A 19,087-nucleotide genomic window follows, 5' to 3' on the forward strand; every position below is an offset into this window, starting at 1 on the left:
TATACCAGCCAAATCTTGCAGTGAATGATGAAAGCTGCTGTTTGCCATATCTGAAAATGAGTGAAAATGCCATTATTCCTGGGCAGATGAAAAAATGTACTTTATCTCCATTGTGTTAAATTTTTAACATGAATTTGTTTACTTTGCAGGAAAGAATGGTCAAGGAGAATAGATCTTTTGATATCTTTGCAAATGAGGAGCCACTTGACATCCCTAAAGAACTCTGGATGTTGGTTGACCACTTGCACCGAAATGCTTCACTCCAGGTCTTGTCAGAAAAATATGTTTATTGCAATAGTAACCAATTCCAAACTATGAGTCTCAGTCTGTATTTTCCTGCCCCTTTTCACCCTGCTCTTCATGGATTTGTTATTTGCAGGATGATCTGTTCCAACAGCCAGGACTGAAGTCAGAATTTGAGGAAATACGAGACTGTTTAGATACTGGAATCCCAGACTTCCTCCGTATCCTTGGCTAAATTGTAACTGAATTATAAAATGTGCCTCATTATGATTGTCAATGATATGATTTTAAACAGGGTTCAGAAGCAGAGAAACCAGGGCTTGTTAGTACACAAACCATGAATGCGATAAGGAAAGTTAAAGAAGTTTGAAAAATTGTGCAGGTACTTAGCTTAAAAGAGAGCTTGTGCAAAACATTGAGTAATCATTAGGTCAGCCCAAGTTGATATCTTTTGGTCAACCCGAGGAAGATTTAGTAAAAATGTTCACAACATGAATAGTATTGATGGAGCAATTCAAGAGGTCTTTTCCTTTGCAGAAGGTTTGGTGATAGTTGATGCAGATTGAACACTGAAGAATTAGAAATGAGATGTTTTTTTTTAAAAGTTGCTCCATTCTGAAATACATTGCCTGAAAAGGTAGTAGAAAATTCACTTCTAAATTTGAAGAGGAAATTGGGTAAATACTTAAAGACAAAGTTTGGAAAGAGAGACAAAGTGGGTAACTCTTCCAAACATTTTTTTTTCTTTTTGTGCTGTCTTATTCTGTACTTCGCTATCAGAATTAGACACAAATCATGAGGCAGTTGAAAAAAACAGAACTAATGAAAATTAACTTTACGTATCTCATGGTAACAGAATATGATCTGTAATTTGTTAATGATCCAAGAGTAATGCTGCCACAAAACTCTCTTTGAACAGATTAATTTTTTCATGTCTCTGAGCTTCAATACCATCGTGCATGTGGTTTCTCACACCAGTTCCTGTACTCGAGCAAAGAACCAGCCAAAGCATGATGGCTTGAATGATCATTTCCAACTTGAAACTTGTGTATCGCTCTTTGACAAGACAGCAGCTGTTTGCTTCGCTGCTGTCAGCATCTGACCTTTAACCAGCTTTTTAAGCTGGACAAATATTTGTGTTTATTTACAGGTAAAACAGGCCAGATTTTCTGGTTTTCAGAGAATCAGACAGCACATGTACCATGAAAGCTGCATATCGAGATCTCTTGGAAGTGTAACACAGATCTGGAGACTCAGGACCTTTTTTTTGTCATGAAACAGCTTCAAAACTAATAATTAGTCTTCAAAACTAATTATTAGTTGTGAGATCCATTGAGATGCCTTGAGGAGAAATACAAAATTTCTCATTGGAATAGCTTACTTTGCAATTAATTTATACTTATCTGACCATCACTTGTAGTAAATTCCATTTCATGCTACCTGAAGCCAGTCTTGAATTGCATTATTTTAGATTGGTTACAGCTTCTATTTAAAAAAGTCTATAGAGCAATTTCGTATAAGCACATTTAAGAGTTCATGTTAGAATAATATTGGTTATGTTCTGTACTCCATTAACACAAAATACAGAGTGAGGTATGTGTGGAAGGGAGGAAACTATTCTTCAAAATATTTATCTGCTTTCGAGGGGTTGTGGGAGGGATATGCGGCGGTGATCATTACGCATAATGCTGCTTGAGTAGACCTTCAGGATGACCATTGTGACAGTGGTTTGCACAAAAAACAGTTGCAATTCCAGCATTTTTAGTAACAAAATGCAATGGAGAGACACCAGTGCAAACTTACTGGTGAAAATCCTGGATCAGTTCATGTTTAACTTTTGTTTGTACTATTAGATTGGAAGGAAATCCAATCATTCTCTTACAGTGATACTTGTTAACTTCCCCTTTCCCTGCTTAACATCATTTCTGCAGTGAGCTGATGAATATTTTTTTCTGTGTAGAAGTAGGTACTTTGCATTTTTCTTTAACTTGTGTTTACAGCTGGCAGTAACCATTCTGTAACTGAAGCACTGTTGCTCTTTCTGGATGCCCTTCCAGAACCAGTCATCCCTTACAAATTCTACAAGAAATGTTTGGAGAGTTCGTGCAACTACACTCTCAGCAAACAGGTAAAGAGCATAATCCACTGCTTTAAGGCACAGATTGCTTGTATTCCCAGTGTGATTATTTGAGGTAATTCTAAGCAAATCAGAGGATTGCAATCATATAAACCTCCTATACAGATAGAATCATAGAAATCTATAGCACAGAAACAGATCCTTTGGTCCAACTCGTCCATGCCAGCCAGATATCCCAAATTAATTTCATCCCATTTGCCAGCACATGGTCTGTATCCCTCTAAAGCCTTCCTATTCATGCTCCCATCCAGATATCTTTTAAATGTTGTAATCGTACCAACTTCCAGCACTTTCTCTGGCAGCTCATTCCATACGTGCACCACCTTTTGCGTGAAAAACTTGCCTGTTTTAAATCTTTTCCCCTCTCACCCTAAACTTATGCCCTCTAGTTCTGGACTCTCCCAACCCAGGAAAAGGACCTTGTCTATTTACCCTATCCATGCCCCTCATGATTTTATAAACCTCTATAAGGTCACACCTCAGCTTCTGATGCTCCAGGGAAAACAGCACCAGCCTATTCAGCTTCTCCATATATCTCAAACCCCCCCCGACCTTGCCAACATCCTTGTAAATCTTTTCTGAACCCTTTCAAGTTTCACAACATCCTTCCAATAGGAAGGAGACCAGAATTGCACACAATATTCCAAAACTGGCCTAACCAACGTCCTGTACAGCTGCAACATGACCTCCCAACTCCTATACTCTGAACTTTTGAGAACTCAGCAGATGGAGGAGGATGTGACCCACAGTCTGTTGGATTTGCACAAACTCTTCTCTGACCACATGGACCCTCTCCTTTGTGACTTGCTGGAGAGGCACTACTGGGATGAGCAAGTGAAGATGATCAAGAAGCTGGGAAATCACATCACCAACCTGAAGAGCCTGGGAGCCCCTGAGAATGGCCTGGGAGAGTACCTGTTTGACAGGCTCACCCTGGGGGAGAGCAACTGAACTGATAGCAGGGAGCAAGTTTAGTTTGGTGCTGTTTATAATTGTAGCTTGCCTATTTTTCCTACAGTAGCAGGAGGAAAGAGAAATAGTGATTTGTCTTAAATTGTACCAGAAGCTGGGATCTGGGCTCTATATTATTAAATGTAATATCTGTCACCAATGGAAAAAATAAATTGTTCAAAAAAAATGGATGACACACAGTGGCTCATTGGTTAGCACTGCTGCCTCCCAGCACCAGGGACCCAGGCTCGATTTCAGCCTTGAGCAACTGTCTGTGTAGGGTTTGCACATTCGTCCTGTGTCTGCATGGGTTTCCTCCCGCAATGCAGTGATGTGCAGGTTTGTTGAATTAGCCATGCTGAATTGCCCATAATATTCAGGGATGTATAGGATAGGTCATTAGTCAGGGGGAAAGTGAGGGAGTGGGTCTGGGTGGGTTACTCTTCAAAGGGTCGGTGTGGACTTGCTTGGCTGAAGGGCCTGTTTCCACAGTGTAGGGATTCTACGATCTATGATTCTATGATACTCAATGCTATGACCAATAAAGAAAAGCATGCTGAATGCCTTCTCCACTATTCCATCCTGAGACTCCATTTTCAAGGAACTATGAGCCTGCAGTCCAAGGTCTCTTTGTTCAGCAACATTTCCCAGGACCTTACCATTAAGTGTATAAGTCCTGCCCTGATTTGTCTTTCCAAAATGCAGCACCTCACATTTATCTAAATTAAACTCCATCTGCTACTCCTCAGCCCATTGGCCCATCTGATCAAGATCCTGTTGTACTCTGAGGTAACCTTCTATGCAGCCCACTACACCTCCACTTTTGGTGTCATTTGTAAACTTACTGACTAAACCTCTTATGCTCACATCCAAATCATTTATATAAGTGATGGAAAGCAGTGAACCAGCACCAATCCTTGTGACACACCACTGGTCACAGGCCTTCAGTCTGCAAAGCAACTCTCTACCACTACGCTCTGTCTTCTACCTTAGAGCAGTTCTGTATCCAAATGGCTAGTTCTCCCTGTATTCCATGTGATCTAACCTTGCTAATCAGCCTAGCATGAGGAATCTTACGGAAGTCCATACAGATCAGTTCCATCACTTTGCCCTCATTTATCCTCTGTTACTTCTTTAAAATAACCTCAAATCAAGTTTATGAGACATGATTTCTCACGCACAAAGCCATGTTGACTATCCCTAATCAGTCCTTGCCTTTCCAAATACATGTAAATCCTTTCCCTCAGGATTCCCACTAACAACTTGCATCTGACATTGCAGTGAATTGTGGGTGGCAGGCAAGTTGCAAAAGTAGTTCCAAGGCGCACAGGATCTTTTATGAATAGTGTATAAAAGCAAGGAGGTTGTGAAGTTGTGTATCATGTAGGACACTTCAAGCATTGTGAATCTTTAGAATTCTTTACTCCCAACGGATTGTGGATGCTTCACAACTGAATATATTTAATGCTAAGGTTAATGGATTTTTATTCAATTTGGGTATCAAAGGATATGGGGAATGTGAAAAGAGTGGAGGGAATGTCCGTGAACGGTTGTGATTGTATTAAATGGTCAAAGAGACTCGGAGCTGTCTGGTCTATACTTGCTCCTGTTTCTTATGCATTCATTTCTGTTCAGTATTCTCAACACAAAATTCCGATAATTCTGGTATCTTACCTTGGTATCTCATCTGTCTTTAAAAATCTGAATTTATCATAGGGTACTCTGTCAAAAACTTTCTCATAATCTATAAAACAGACAAATATCTTCTTGGTCTTCTGGAGACTTCTTTCAGTCAGGATCCTTTAGTTAACAAATTGGGTCTCAAGTTCCATTTCCTTTCTTAAATGTACACAGTACAGAAGGGGACTTTGATAGACAATGTGAACGGGCAGAACTGTGGGAAAGAGAGTTTAAAATGAACTGTGTACTCGGTTCTGAGCTACTGTAGGGGAGCAGAGAGATTTCTGGATTAAAGTACAGATATCACAAACAAGTCAAGAGGTATAGAAAAGAATTTAAAAGGTGAATGGCACGTTGCAGTTTAACTGAAAAGACTGCAATGCAGGGAGCTTGAAATCGTAGTTATACAGAACTGTTTTTTTATCCTGTTCAGAGTACTGTTTCAGTTCTGGACACTAGACTTCATTAAAATTTTATATTGACCATGAAGAGGCGACAATATAGATTCACAAGAATGATACTGGGGCTAAAATGATGAAGTAATGAGGACTGTGTGGCATAGGTGAGACCTATGTTCACATGAATGTTGAAGGACAAGGGATGAATCTATGGAAGTATTTTTATTTGTTCATGGAATGTGGATACTGCTGTCAAGGCCAGCATTTATTAACCATCTCTAATTCCCTTTCAAAAGTGGTGGTGAACCACCTCCTTGAACTGCTACAGTCCCCTGTGATGAATGCACTGTTCTGTTAGGGACGAGTTTTGGGATTTTGAACAATGGGCAGTGAAAGAACATTAATCATTTCCAAGTCCAAATGGTATGGCTTAAAGCCTACAGCTTTATTGTATATTGATTGTGTTTTATTGTAATCAGCTGAAGGGTAATAGTTAGAGTTTTACTTGGCACATACGGAGGGATAGTAAATGTTTCGTCAGTAAATGTACAATTTTCCACATTGTTGAAATGTAAACAATGTGATTAAAGGATTTAATCAGGTATGTAGACAAAATGTACTTCCTGTGGTGGAACGCCGAGAACAAAAAGGATGTAATGCCATAATTTCGAGCAAGATCACTCATGGTGGCTCAGTGGTTAGCACTGCTGCCTAACAGTGCCAGGGAGCCGGGTTCAATTCTAGCCTCGGGCAAATGTCTGTGTGGAGTTTGCACATTCTCCCTATGTCTATGTGGATTTCCTCCAACAATCAGGTTAGGTGAATTGGCCATGCTAAATTGCCCAAAGTGTTCAAGGATGTGTAGGTTATGTGCATTAGTTGGGGGTAAATGTAGAGTACAGGATAAGGAATGCGTTTGGGTTGACTCTTTGGAGGGTCAGTGTGAACTTGTTTGGCCGAAGGGCCTGTTTCCACACTGTAGGGACAAAAGAAGAAGTAAAATTGTTCAAAACTTCCCTGCCCCATTTGCTGCTCACTCAATCATCACCCTCGACTTTGATACCTTACACTAGTTTCTCATAACCCAAGATTGAATTTTAAGTAATCGTTTTCCCCTCCACAGCCTTTTCTGACCTATCTCCATCAGCTCCTCAAGTGTAACACCCTGAATACTCCCAGTGCTTAGACTTTGGTTTCTGGGCATCCCTTCACTAGCTTTTGCCCTTCCTGCATTCACTTGCCTCTGCCACGCTCTCTCAGAGTTCATTATAAAGTTCTTTCATCTCTTAGCTTTCTCTCCTGCTTCAGAAATATTGGCAAAATCCATCCTTTGATTAATGTCACAACTATAAACCAGACATATCCTAACAGTATTTCATGAGCAAACAATTATAAAAAGTTCATTTGTAATCCCTTTTAAATTTTTGAGTGGTTCAATGTAGAAATAACAAGCAAAAAAGTTTTAGTATTCAACAAGATGAAGATTAATTTATTACAAAATAATTGCTATTGTTATACACTTAAAAGTAATAAAATTATTAACTAAATGTACACATTAAAAGATGAAAGGGAGGTAATGATAAAAGATACTTTAGAAATAAAAGAAAAGTTAGTTTTGAAGAATATTGAAGGCCTATTACTTGTTCAAGTTTCCCTTTCTGAAGCAAATACGTTTAAACCTGAATTCATATTGAAGATACATTGACCTCTGTAGTTGAATCGTCAGCATTTGACTGTACAGGTGAATTCAGCAGGATTTGGGGTAAGAGAGAAAAGGTTTTATTATTCTTCACTGGTTCTGTGATTATGGCACTTGCAGATTTCCTGGACTCTTCCATCAGAACAGCAGTTATTCTTGAAGGCCTTGTACCTTGAGCTCCAATGGCCAAAAACTCCTCTGATGCTGTCTCTGATTACTTCTTTGAGGGTTATGCACAAAATGATTTTCACAACTTGCCTTTATCACAACCAAAACAAAATGCTGCTGTGCTAAATCATGTTGGGCTATTGCCTAACCAAATAAGTTAATTTTGTGGATGTGCTTTTCTGTCTCTTACTTTCCCAGAAGATTTGAATTCTCACCATACAAAGTAACTCATTGTTCAATTGTTAATAAAATTGTACGGCTTTGAACCAGCCCTGCATAAGAGACCATCTGCTGTGATTTTCATGTTTAAGGGACTTTTCAAGTTTAAGTTTTTCAATTTAAAAGTTTTTGAAGCAGAAACATGAATATTTTTCTCTTTAAAATCCTTAGTAGTGGAATTGCACAGTCATCTTACTAAATTTTCCCCAATCTCTTCTAACTATCCTGTAAATATTGGCATCCACATTCGGCCCACACGCACACCTAGAAATGATTTTCAATGTTGCGAGGGCTCTATAAATGCATTTTTATTGTTGATGCATTAATCTTCCATCTGTAAACTGATCGCAAAGAATAATTTTGTACTTTTGGTAAACGGTGAGTGCATTATACCCATCATCTTTGTTCTACATTTCTTTACCTTTTCCTCCTGAAGGTTGTTGCCATGCTACCTCAAGTCCATAAGAATGTGTTCAATTACTTAATGGCTTTCCTCCAAGACCTTCTGAAAAATGCTGATCACAATAACCTTGATGTGCCTACACTTGGTAAGTGAAAAGGTTCCTCTCGAGATCAATTGCTATGAGTTCCCAGGGGAAAACTGATCAAATCAGAATTGGAGAATTAAATGTTGAGAATCAAACAGATGTATTGACTGTGAAATTACTGTATTTGGAAAGATAACTGCATCTAAATATTGACAACTGACGTGTTCCCATTTTTGAACTTCTTGCTTCATTTTCTTGAGGCTGCACAGAATTGACAGGAAATCGAAATGTGGATTGTGCCCCCTGCTGGCTATCCAATAAATCTCAGATAGGTGTGGGAGGGTAGAAGGTAAAAACAATGACTGCAGATGCTGGAAACCAGATTCTGGATTAGTGGTGCTAGAACAGCACAGCAGTTCAGGCAGCATCCGAGGAGCATCGGACGAAAGTCCTTCATCAGGAATACAGGCAGAGAGCCTGGAGAGATAAACTAGAGGAGAGTGGGGGTGGGGAGAAAGTAGCATAGAGTACAATGGGTGAGTGGGGAGGGGATGAAGGTGATAGGTCGGGGGAGGGTGGAGTGGATAGATGGAAAAGAAGATAGGCAGGTAGGACAAGTCATGGGGACAGTGCTGAGCTGGAAGTTTGGAACTGGGGTGAGGTGGGGGAAGGGAAAATGAGGAAACTGTTGAAGTCCACATTGATGCCCTGGGGTTGAAGTGTTCCGAGGCGGAAGATGAGGCGTTCTTCCTCCAGGCGTCTGGTGGTGAGGGAACGGCGGTGAAGGAGGCACAGGACCTCCATGTCCTCGGCAGAGTGGGAGGGGGAGTTGAAATGTTGGGCCACAGGGCGGTATGGTTGATTGGTGCGGGTGTCCCGGAGATGTTCCCTAAAGCGCTCTGCTAGGAGGCGTCCAGTCTCCCCAATGTAGAGGAGACCGCATGGGGAGCAACGGATACAATAAATGATATTGGTGGGTGTGAGGTAAAACTTTGATGGATGTGGAAGGCTCCTTTAGGGCATTGGATGGAGGTGAGGGAGGAGGTGTGGGCACAGGTTTTGCAATTCCTGCGGTGGCAGGGGAAGGTGCCAGGATGGGAGGGTGGGTTGTAGGGGGGTGTGGACCTGACCAGGTAGTCACGAAGGGAATGGGCTTTGCAGAAGGCGGAAAGGGGTGGGGAGGGAAATATATTCCTGGTGGTGGGATCTGTTTGGAGGTGGCGGAAATGTCAGTGGATGATTTGGTTTATGTGAAGGTTGGTAGGGTGGAAGGTGAGCACCAGAGGCGTTCTGTCCTTATTATGGTTGGAGGGGTGGGGTCTGAGAGCGGAGGTGCGGGATGTGGACAAGATGCGTTGGAGGGCATCTTTAACCACATATAAAGGGAAATTGCGGCCTCTAAAGAAGGAGGTAATCATTGCCTGTGAGGAGCAACGTGTGCTCTTTCAATTCTGGTCAGCAACAGTCCCTTCCTGCTGGTCAGCGCATTGTCCTGTTGATGACGTACGGAACATTGATCTGGAACTGTGTTGCCCTGCTATAGAAAAGGTATTATTAAATTGGAGAGAGTTCAGAAAAGATTTCCAAGGAAGTTTCTGGGACTTGGTTAGCACTGCTGCCTCCCAGCACCAGAGATCCAAGTGGTAAATGCAGGTACAATTACAACATTTAAAAGACATTTGAACAGTTACATCAATAGGAAAGGTTTGACGGGAAAGGGGCCAAATGCAGGCAAATACGACTAATTTTGTTTGGAAAACTTGGTTGGCATGGACGTGTTGTATGATTCTCCAAATCTATAATTTGTGCTTTGAGTGTGAAATGCAGAGGCCTTCCAAAATTGAAAGTAGATCCTGCATAACACTCCAATTTGAGATGGCAGAACTACAAATGTCGGAAGGGAGGAAATGAGGACTGCATTTGCTGGAGATCAGAGTCGAGAATGTGGTGCTGGAAAAGTACAGCAGGTCAGGCAGCATCCGAGGAGCAGAAGAAGCGACATTTCGGGCATAAGCCCTTCATCAGAACAACAAATGTCCCCTATGTGCACACCAGTCAAATGTATATGTCCCTGATCCAGTACAGAGCCATAGAGTCATACAGCATGGAAACAGGTCCTTTGATCTAATCAGTCCCCGCCAATCATAATCCCAAAGTAAACTAATCCCACCTGCCTGCTCCTGGGCCATACCCCTCCAAACCTTCCCTATTCATGTGCAGTGCATTTGATGTCAGAAATGTCTGCACATTTCCTGGCTGCAGAATTTTAAGTTTATTTGTTGCTTGAAGCTTGAAAAATGGATACAGCATTGAATTTTGAGGGGCAACATTTTTCTAATGATTTTAGATTCCAGATAGATTTTACTGAACAGTGAATATATAATTGATTCTGGGGTCTGCTAAGATGTTACTGACCTTCGACTGAAGGGACTTTTTGACTTGCTGGTCTAGCTGATCTCGGTGTCATTTTGATTTCTAATGGTATACATATTAGTCAGTGTATTATTTTCTGTAAATGAACAAAAAACACAAGTATAGAGTGGTTTCGATCACAAATTTAAAGTGCATATAACAGCAATAAAAGTAGGTTTCCTGAAATGATATGCAATTTGTAAGTCATAAAGTTTATCTGAATATCATGGCATCTGAATGTTTTCTCAATCTGCTCTTGAGATGCATTTTCCTTCAGTTCACTTTTACTTGGCTCATCAAGATCTAATGTAGGTTTCTGTTGAGTGATGCTCTAACACTGACACTAACTTGTATGTTATCCACCAGAATTTTATATTCTATCCAACTGCACAGTGCTTCTTAATATTTAAAAGTGACATCTTAATGCCACAAAAAGGGAACACTCAATTCTCGAAATGACAGATATAATACTTGACGTTGAGTCAGTTCAATCTATTTGAAAGGAATTAGAAAGGAAGTGAGAATTCCAGAAAAGATAAAATGCCTGCATTCATCTAGTATTTGAGCAAGCTTCTCAGGAGGACCTTTGTGGGTTTCATTTTGAGTAAAATACTTGAATGAATGGCAACTGATAAAGTGAGACTGAGCTAAAAACTACTGCTGACTACTTGGGAAATTTTCCATTTAAAAGTAGTGATTCATTGAATTCCGATTTTCCCAGCCACTCCCATGGAATTTGAATGTTGCCAGACCTTGGCCTGTGGAATACTAGTCCGTTACTAGTACATGTTGCAGTGTTAATTTCTGTCTCATTATGCTCCTGTGAAGTACTTTGGGATATTGTCCTCTGTTAAAGATACTGTATAAATATCAGTTGATTTTTCAGCTACATATCTAGGGCAGCACGGTGGCTCAGTGGTTAGCACTGCACCCTCACAGCACCAGGATCACAGGTTCGATTCTGGCCTCAGGCGACTGTCTGTGTGGAGTTTGCACATTCTTCCTTTGGCTGCATGGGTTTCTTCCAAGTGCTCCAGTTTCCTCCCACAGTCCAAAAATGTGCTGGTGAGGTGAATTGGCCATGTTAAATTGCCTATAGTGTTAAGTGCGTTAGTCAGACGGAAATGGGTCTGGGTGGGTTACTGTTCGCAGGGTCGGTGTGGACTGGTTGGGCCGAAGGGCCTGTTTCCACACTGTAGGAAGTCTAATCTAATGAATTGGAATCTACTTCAATCACTTGGCTGTGGCAAAAATGCTCAACGGCAGTAACGACAGAAGTGGCCTAAAAGACAGATCTGTAAAGTTTCTGTAAATAAAGCCTGTGAAATGTAGATGCTCATTTCTACTGGACAAAAAATCTGCAGTTTAAACAATTCTCACCACACTGAGCTCCTCCTCCAGCTGCAGAGACTAACCCACCCTCATCCCCAGTTGCTGAACTGCACTTCACCTGCTACAATTTCTCCGAATCCTTCTCCTTAGTCTTCGTGCCAATTTGTCATTGACTCTGCAATGGGCAGAAATAATTTCCTCCTTTCCAAGTATCAGAGCTCGTCAAAATGTTAGCACCCTTTGAACTGAAACCCTGCCCACTTGATCTATTTCAACATGATGTTTAGCAAGGTACAGGAAAGGTACAGGCAGCTCCCATCAGTGCCCAGGTTAATGTTTATGATGCATTGGTTTGGCTACTTTTAGAATATTGTGTTCAATTCTGGTCTCCCTATTATCAGAAAGATGTTGTTAAACTTGAAAAGATTCAGAAAAGATTTACAAGGATGTTGCCAAGATTGGAGGGTTTGAGTTATAGGGAGAGGTTGAATAGGTTGGGGCTGTTTTCTCTAGAGGCTGAGGGGTGACCTTATAGAGGGCATTAGGGGCATAGATTGGATGAATAGTCAAGGTCTTTTTACTATGTTAGGGGAGTCCAAACTGAAATGGCTTACATTTAGGGCGAGAGGGGAAAGATTTAAAAGGGATCTGAGGGGTAACTTTTTCATGCAGAGGGTGATGTGCGTATGGAATGAGTGGCTAGAGGTGGAAGCTAGTACAGTTGCATCATTTTAAAAGGCATCGGGATGGGTATATGGATAGGAAAGGTTTGGAGGAATATGGGCCAAGTGCTGGCAAATGGGACTAGAGCAGTTTAGGATATTTGGTTGGCATGGACGAGTTGGACCTGTGTTATATAAGTCTGTCTAAAAGATGACTGTGTTGTCATAATGAAAAGTGCACTTCAAAATAATCTATAAAATTTGTAGCAATGAAATTGTGATACTTGGAACAGTGAGAGCAATTAGCCACCATGTTTCTTGTCCCATCTTGCTGTGATCTGTAATGCAGGGCATCCCAAACTTTTTCAAAACATGACCTCGTTTAAATACCTTAGACTGTGACCTGAACGGGTGTAGTGCAGTTCAGCAGCTGGGGATGGGGGTAAGTTAGTCTCTGCAGCTGGAGGGGGAGCTCAGTGTGGTGAGAATTGTTTAAACTGCAGATTTTTTTGACCAGTAGAAATGAGCATCTACATTTTACAGCTTTATTTACAGAATCTTTACAGATCTGCCTTTTAGGCCACTTCTATCATTCCTGCTATACAGCTCTAAACACAAAAATCTTGACTCACAAACCTAGTAGGGATCACGCTCTGGAGTTTGTGAAGCCTCTATATAGTATGGGATCTCCATCTTCAGAAATATGATATTGCCCACATAAATCAACACTTCTTTAAAGTTATTTCTGTTGTCATGCTTCTCTGGTAAAATTGGCTTCCATTGTATAACTAATATCTTTTTAAAAGCTAGCCGGTTTGTCGGACAAGCCCAGTTCTGATATGTTACATATCAGTGAAATCAAATACCTCTTCAAAATCCTCAGGGTGATCCTTTCATTGAAGACAGTAACTAGTAGTTGGTGCTGGGGAATTTTGCAAAGGACACGTGATACAAATTAAATAAATTAAGGTCAGAGAAAGTTATAAAGTGAAGAGATGTTGCAAGTGAAATTTTGGCAGCTATTGGGGCATTGATCAATTGTTATAGAGTCATAGAGACCTACAGCGCAGGAGAAAAGGCCCTTGATTCGAAAATTCTCATTGTTTACAAAGAGCAGCATGGTCTCATCCCTCCCTATCTTGGACAGGCCTACGACCTTCCAACCTATCTGTGATTGTCTAATTCTGACCTCTCGCATTTTCCCATTCGTCATTGCTCCAACATTGATGGCCATGGTTTTAACTGTTGAGACCACAAGCTCTGAAATTCCTTCATTATAATTCTTAGTCTGTCTTGCTCAGTTTCCTCCTTTAAGACACACTTTAAAACAACCCTTTAATCAGATTTTGGATAATCCGACTTAATATTTCTTTCTGTGACTCAGTGTCATACTTCCTCCTGTGAAGGATTCATAACATTTTATTAAAGGTGTTGTTAAGACACTCAACTTTATCTTGCCTGCAAAGCAACACTGGCACTGAATCACTGAAGTTCACAATCAGGTAAGGTGGTCAGTAAGGATCATGGCATGGTTGCCTTCATCGGTCAAGGCACGGATTGGCAAGTCATGTTGAGGCTGTATAGAATTTTAATCAGGTCACAGTTGGGAATATTGGACACAGTTCTGGTCACCACACTACCAGAAGGATGTGGAAACTTTGGAGAGGATACGGAAAAAGTTTGCCAGGATGTTGCCTGGCTGTGAGGAGAGATTGGACAAACTTGGTTTGTTTTTACTTGAATGTTGGAGGCTCAGGGGTGGTCTGATGGAAGTTTACAAGATTGAGAGGCATGGATAGTGGGAGTCTTTTTCCCCAGTATAGAAATGTCAATTACTTGGGGTCATAGGTTTAAGGTAAAAGGTGGAAAGTATAAAGAAGATGTGAGAGGCAATTTTTTTTAACACAGATGGTGGTAAGTGCCTGGAATCTGCTGCTAGAAGAGGTGGTTAAGGCAGATAAGGCAGGAAATAGAGAGATATGGACCTCACAGAGACATGGGGTTTTTAGTTTAGAAGAGCATCCTGTGTTGTGCAGGGTAGGTGGGCTGAAGGTCCTGTTCCTGTGCTGTATTGTTCTTGATACAGTGTGTAAAGTCGTTCCTGACATTGATTTGTATAATGCCTTGTTGTCAAAGACAAGAGCAGAGTGCTGGAGAAGCACAGCAGGCTTGGCAGCATCTAAAGAGAAAAAGCAGAGTTAATATTTTGATATGTAACTTGAAATGTTAACTCTTTTTTTCTTTACACGTGCTGCCAGAGCCGTTCTGTTTCTCCAGCAATCACTTTTTTCAGATTTCCAGCATCCGCAGCTTTTATACAAATCAAAGACATTTCATTTGCTCCATTTCATTTGCTTCATGCATTAAGTTTATTCACAACTTAATTTGTGTGTAAAGACTACATAGATTTCCTTTGTTATTTGTCTTAGGTGCTACAACATGAGAGGGGACATGACCGAGTAAAATTAACGAGAATAGACAGAGTAGACAGGAAGAAACTTTTCCCCTTGATGGAGGGATCTTTGATCGGAGGGCATAGATATAAGGTGAGGGGCAGAGGTTTATGGGAGATGTGAGGAAAACTTGTTCACCCAGTGCTGGGAATCTGGAATCCTCTGCCTGAAAGGCTGAGAGAGGCAAAAACCCTCAACAATTTAGAAGTATTTAGATGTGCACTTACAAAGCCAAGGCATACAAGGTTGTGGCACAACTGTTGGAAAATGGGATTGGAACAGTTAAGTGGGAACCATTGTAGATTAGCAAACATAGAGGCAACAGGACTTGCTGTGAGTTAATACATGACCAACAAAAATTTTGGATGACCTCATGTTTATGGAGTGTAAGATGTCAGAGACCAGCCTGGATTATGTTGGAATAGTTGAGCTGGAGGTCACAGCAGCATGAATGAGGGTTCCTGCATTGGATGAGTTGAGGCAGGTGAAGTCAAGATGCAACAGAGGTGGAAATAACCCGCCCTAGAGATGCTGCTCATGAGGTCAGAAGCTCAGCTCAGAATCAAATGTGACATCAAGGTTGGGACAAGAGAATGGAGTTGAGTGAGAACCAAAAACAATGGCTTCAGACTTTGCAATATTTAAGTGAAGGAAATATCTATTAAATTTCACGTTTGCAGTTCCAGCACTGAAGTGTGCACCAGATCCTGGAGCAGTACAGTGGATGCTGTAAAAGAAACAAAGGGCTTACGTTTATATGTTCTGAAGTAGGATCAAACCAGACTTGAAATGTTAACACTATTTATCTTTCCACAGATGTTTCCAGCATGCTCCATGTTTGTTATATTTATATAGCACGTTATTCAGAACATCACATAAAGTACTTTTGAAATGCGGTCACTGTTATAACTTAGAAAACTGCACTGTCATAATGACCAGATAATGTACCCTTTTAATGTTAATTGAGGGATAAATATTGGCCGGGATATTGTAGCAACTTCAGTCCTCCTGCCCTTTATCAGAATAGTAAAATGGATGCACCTGAGAGATACTGAATGATAGGAATAAAAGATCTTTAGGAAATGTTAGAATGCATCAGATGTAGATGAATATCATTTTGTATGTAAGTAATTTACAGTTTTTAAAAAGGTATCTCTGGATTCTGTGCTGCACCCTTCACATGATGTTATAATTCAGGATTCCAGTCTGTAATTGGAACTTCACAAGCTCCTTTTTCCTCTCTTCACAGCAAGCATCTTTGGGACACTTTTGCTGAGACCACCTCCCAATGCCACAAATCAGGATAATGTTATTGAGAATAAGAAGGCAGCACAGTTGTTCATTGCACGTTTGATAACATGGAAGGATTGTTAACTGAAGCAGCCTGACCCAGCCAACATAGTGTTTATTTTATACTTTTCAATAAAATTGTACAATTTCAGTCAAGAGTATTTTTGTATAAAGGTAAATATCTTAAGAGTTATACAAGCAATTTTAAGAAGATTCTATGTACTTGTAATCTAATTATCTTCGTATGGTTAAAGTTTCAAAGCTGGAGTCATTCTTGTCACCTCCATTTTATGGCTACAATGCTTTAGATATTGTATTTTGTCATGCATCAGGTTCAGGGAACTGACAATTTTGCGAGCACACAGTTTTTTTTATTTTTTGGAAACGCAGTCACCGTTTAACAAAAAATTCCAAGAAAATCCAGAACTGCTGGAAATCAGAAACAAAACAGAAATTGCTGGAAAAGCTCAGCAGGTCTGGTAGCACCTGTGGAGAGAAATCAGAGTTAACTTTTTGGGTCCAGCGACCCTTTTTCAGAGCACAAAATGTTGACTCTGCTTTGTGCTCACCACTTAGTCTGTCCCTGCTCATATCAGACAAATAGTGCATGCCATTTGCTATATGTTCTCATTACAAAGGCAGTACTTAACTTATTTAAGCACAAAGTATTTGGGGAATTCAACTAACTGCTTCCTATATAGTTCAAATGTAATTGCCTATCATTTAGTCTTTTTAGGCAGTCTCAACTTGTCGAGCTGACTGAATCTGGAGTTGTATCGACAACGCCGTCTGTAGTGATGAAGTGACCAAACCACTGCCTACTCTGTTCTATTCTGCTCTCCCTGCACGATGTAATTAAAACCTTTCATCTTGTATAATCTGTAGCTAGGTGTATTTTCTAAAGATAGTAGATAAATAGAGCTATATAGAATTTAGGGAGTCCTCTTCAGATGAACAAGAGCCAGTTTTGACTGTGAGAGGGAGAGAATTGGGACACTGCCTTCATGGAGCTGCTATCTGACCACTATTTCCCAGAAGCATCTCTGTAAGAAAGATAGAAGGATTAGATAGCTGATGACAGAACTTGACGAACAAAAATGTTCAGTTTTAATTTCTGAAGTTGTCAAAATTTTGCATAAAATTGGTCTAACCCAGTGTACTGGTTACTGCATTTGGTGGACAATTCACATTTGTAAGATATTTACAAAGTTAACAGAATGATAGTCTTTGTGGATTGAATGTCAGCCAGAAGAAGTTGCCCCCATGCAACAAATATGGTTTGTTACCTCATGAGTTGACAAAACACTGCAATGATAGATGTTATTTCAAGCTACTAATACTAGGGTAGATTTAATTTGACAGTACGCCTGTCCAGTACACAGACCCATTCACAGAGAGAAAAATGGAACCAGACTTATGCAAAACATTTTCTGTGTTTAAACAAAGTGAATAATCAGCAGAGAATTTCTAAGTGACTGAAAGAGAAACTGATGGAGCAATATGGAGCATTCACAGATCTCAGGCCACAAAATGTGTTTCATTGATTCTTTTAGAGTTAGAGTTATAAAAGGGATTTGTGTATATACGAAAGCTTTTCTTTCCTTATTCCTGTTCAAAGGTTTGCCAAGATCAGGACTCCTGGATAAATTTGTTTATCTTTGTAACATAGCAACTACTATCAGAGCTAATAAGCACTGAATAAAAGATAAGGTATTTTAAATATTTGTAATTCAACACCTAAATTCTGGTGTCATCAGGTAAAGTGGTTATCGTAGCATTAAATCTGTATGTTTGGATGAATTTGTTAATCTTGTACTGAACTTGCATGTGGCAGGATTGAGTTGATTTATTCCATTTCATGTTTGGATCATGTGTATTCTTAAATCTTAAATTCACTGTAATAACTCTTATTATTACACTATCTTTCCATGTCAGTCCATTTTTTTTACCCCTTTTAATTAGTTTGATGGTGTAATTTCCATTTTATTTTTCCAATTTATGGGCCAAATTTTAACTCGCTCAAAACCAATTCATCTACACAAAAGCAGAATCAAGCCATTGTACATGCTTTACAGTGTCAAGTAATTTCAGTCTTTCCCGTGAACAGAATTCTGAAGCTTTTATTGTATATAAGACTTTTCTGGTATTGACTGATTTTACATGTCAGACAAAACTCAGGGGATTCCTCCAAGATATTGTTCTTCACTGTTGTCCTATTCCATTTTGTTATCTGGCTGAGGGAAGTTAACATTTTTGCCCCTTGCTAACCATATCTCCTCAGGACTCACTTGAGAACCATTAGCTCTTGAAGCCAGTAGAGCTGTGAGGATATCAAATGATGCCCACTCCCAAGCTACTGATACAACATTGCTCTTGACAAGCTGTCAGGAGACATCTCACAGTGGCTACAATATAACTCCTTACTCGTTATATAGTTTCTCCCATTTCTTTCTCTCATGGAGTAGCTGAACAGCTTCCCACAGCAACATCACAGAGAAGGGGAACTGAGTAGCATTTGAGGCTTGAAGTAACATCCCTACACTACACCTCAACTGTACTTCTTTAAAACTGTACGGCGTTATGAAAAACCATCTTTCCACTGTTCCACTTTGACAGAGGGCTGATGCTAATTGCTGAATGTTTCCACTCTGCTTAGACACGCACACTTTAAATAAACTGGTCACCAATTGAGTCAACTGGAAATTTGGTTGATTTTAGGTTGTGTACAGTCTCTCTTTTAATATACAGATGTCTCGGATTTCCAGGTTCATATTCCGGTAATGCATTTGTTGTTTGAGAATTCTAACATGGTGCTGAAAGTATTTAAATTTCATAACTTTTATGTGAAATAGATGCTTTATTTTCAACTGCAGTCTTTGAATCCATGCTGTAACAGCAGGAGGTATGGTGTAACAGATTCTGGCTTGTTAGCTCAGAGTTGGAATGTAAAAATAT

The 19,087-nt window shown here is 40.1% G+C and overlaps 1 protein-coding gene across 4 annotated transcripts in view; it reads left to right on the forward strand.

Annotated features, from left to right (window-relative positions):
• Nucleotides 1–16,283, forward strand: part of inpp5b (inositol polyphosphate-5-phosphatase B) — a 179,039-nt gene extending 162,756 nt beyond the window's left edge. For all 4 annotated transcript variants that reach the window (XM_060847209.1, XM_060847210.1, XM_060847212.1 and 1 more), the window contains 5 exons: nt 150–266; nt 380–464; nt 2,244–2,371; nt 7,932–8,043; nt 16,092–16,283. In XM_060847209.1, the coding sequence (XP_060703192.1) occupies nt 150–266; nt 380–464; nt 2,244–2,371; nt 7,932–8,043; nt 16,092–16,216 (567 nt within the window). In that variant the 3' untranslated portion in view covers nt 16,217–16,283. The remainder of the gene's footprint in view (nt 1–149; nt 267–379; nt 465–2,243; nt 2,372–7,931; nt 8,044–16,091) is intronic.
• Nucleotides 16,284–19,087: the final 2,804 nt, after the last annotated feature.

This window comes from Hemiscyllium ocellatum, chromosome 30 (genome assembly GCF_020745735.1).
Source record: "Hemiscyllium ocellatum isolate sHemOce1 chromosome 30, sHemOce1.pat.X.cur, whole genome shotgun sequence".
Classification (NCBI taxonomy): Eukaryota; Metazoa; Chordata; class Chondrichthyes; order Orectolobiformes; family Hemiscylliidae; genus Hemiscyllium; species Hemiscyllium ocellatum.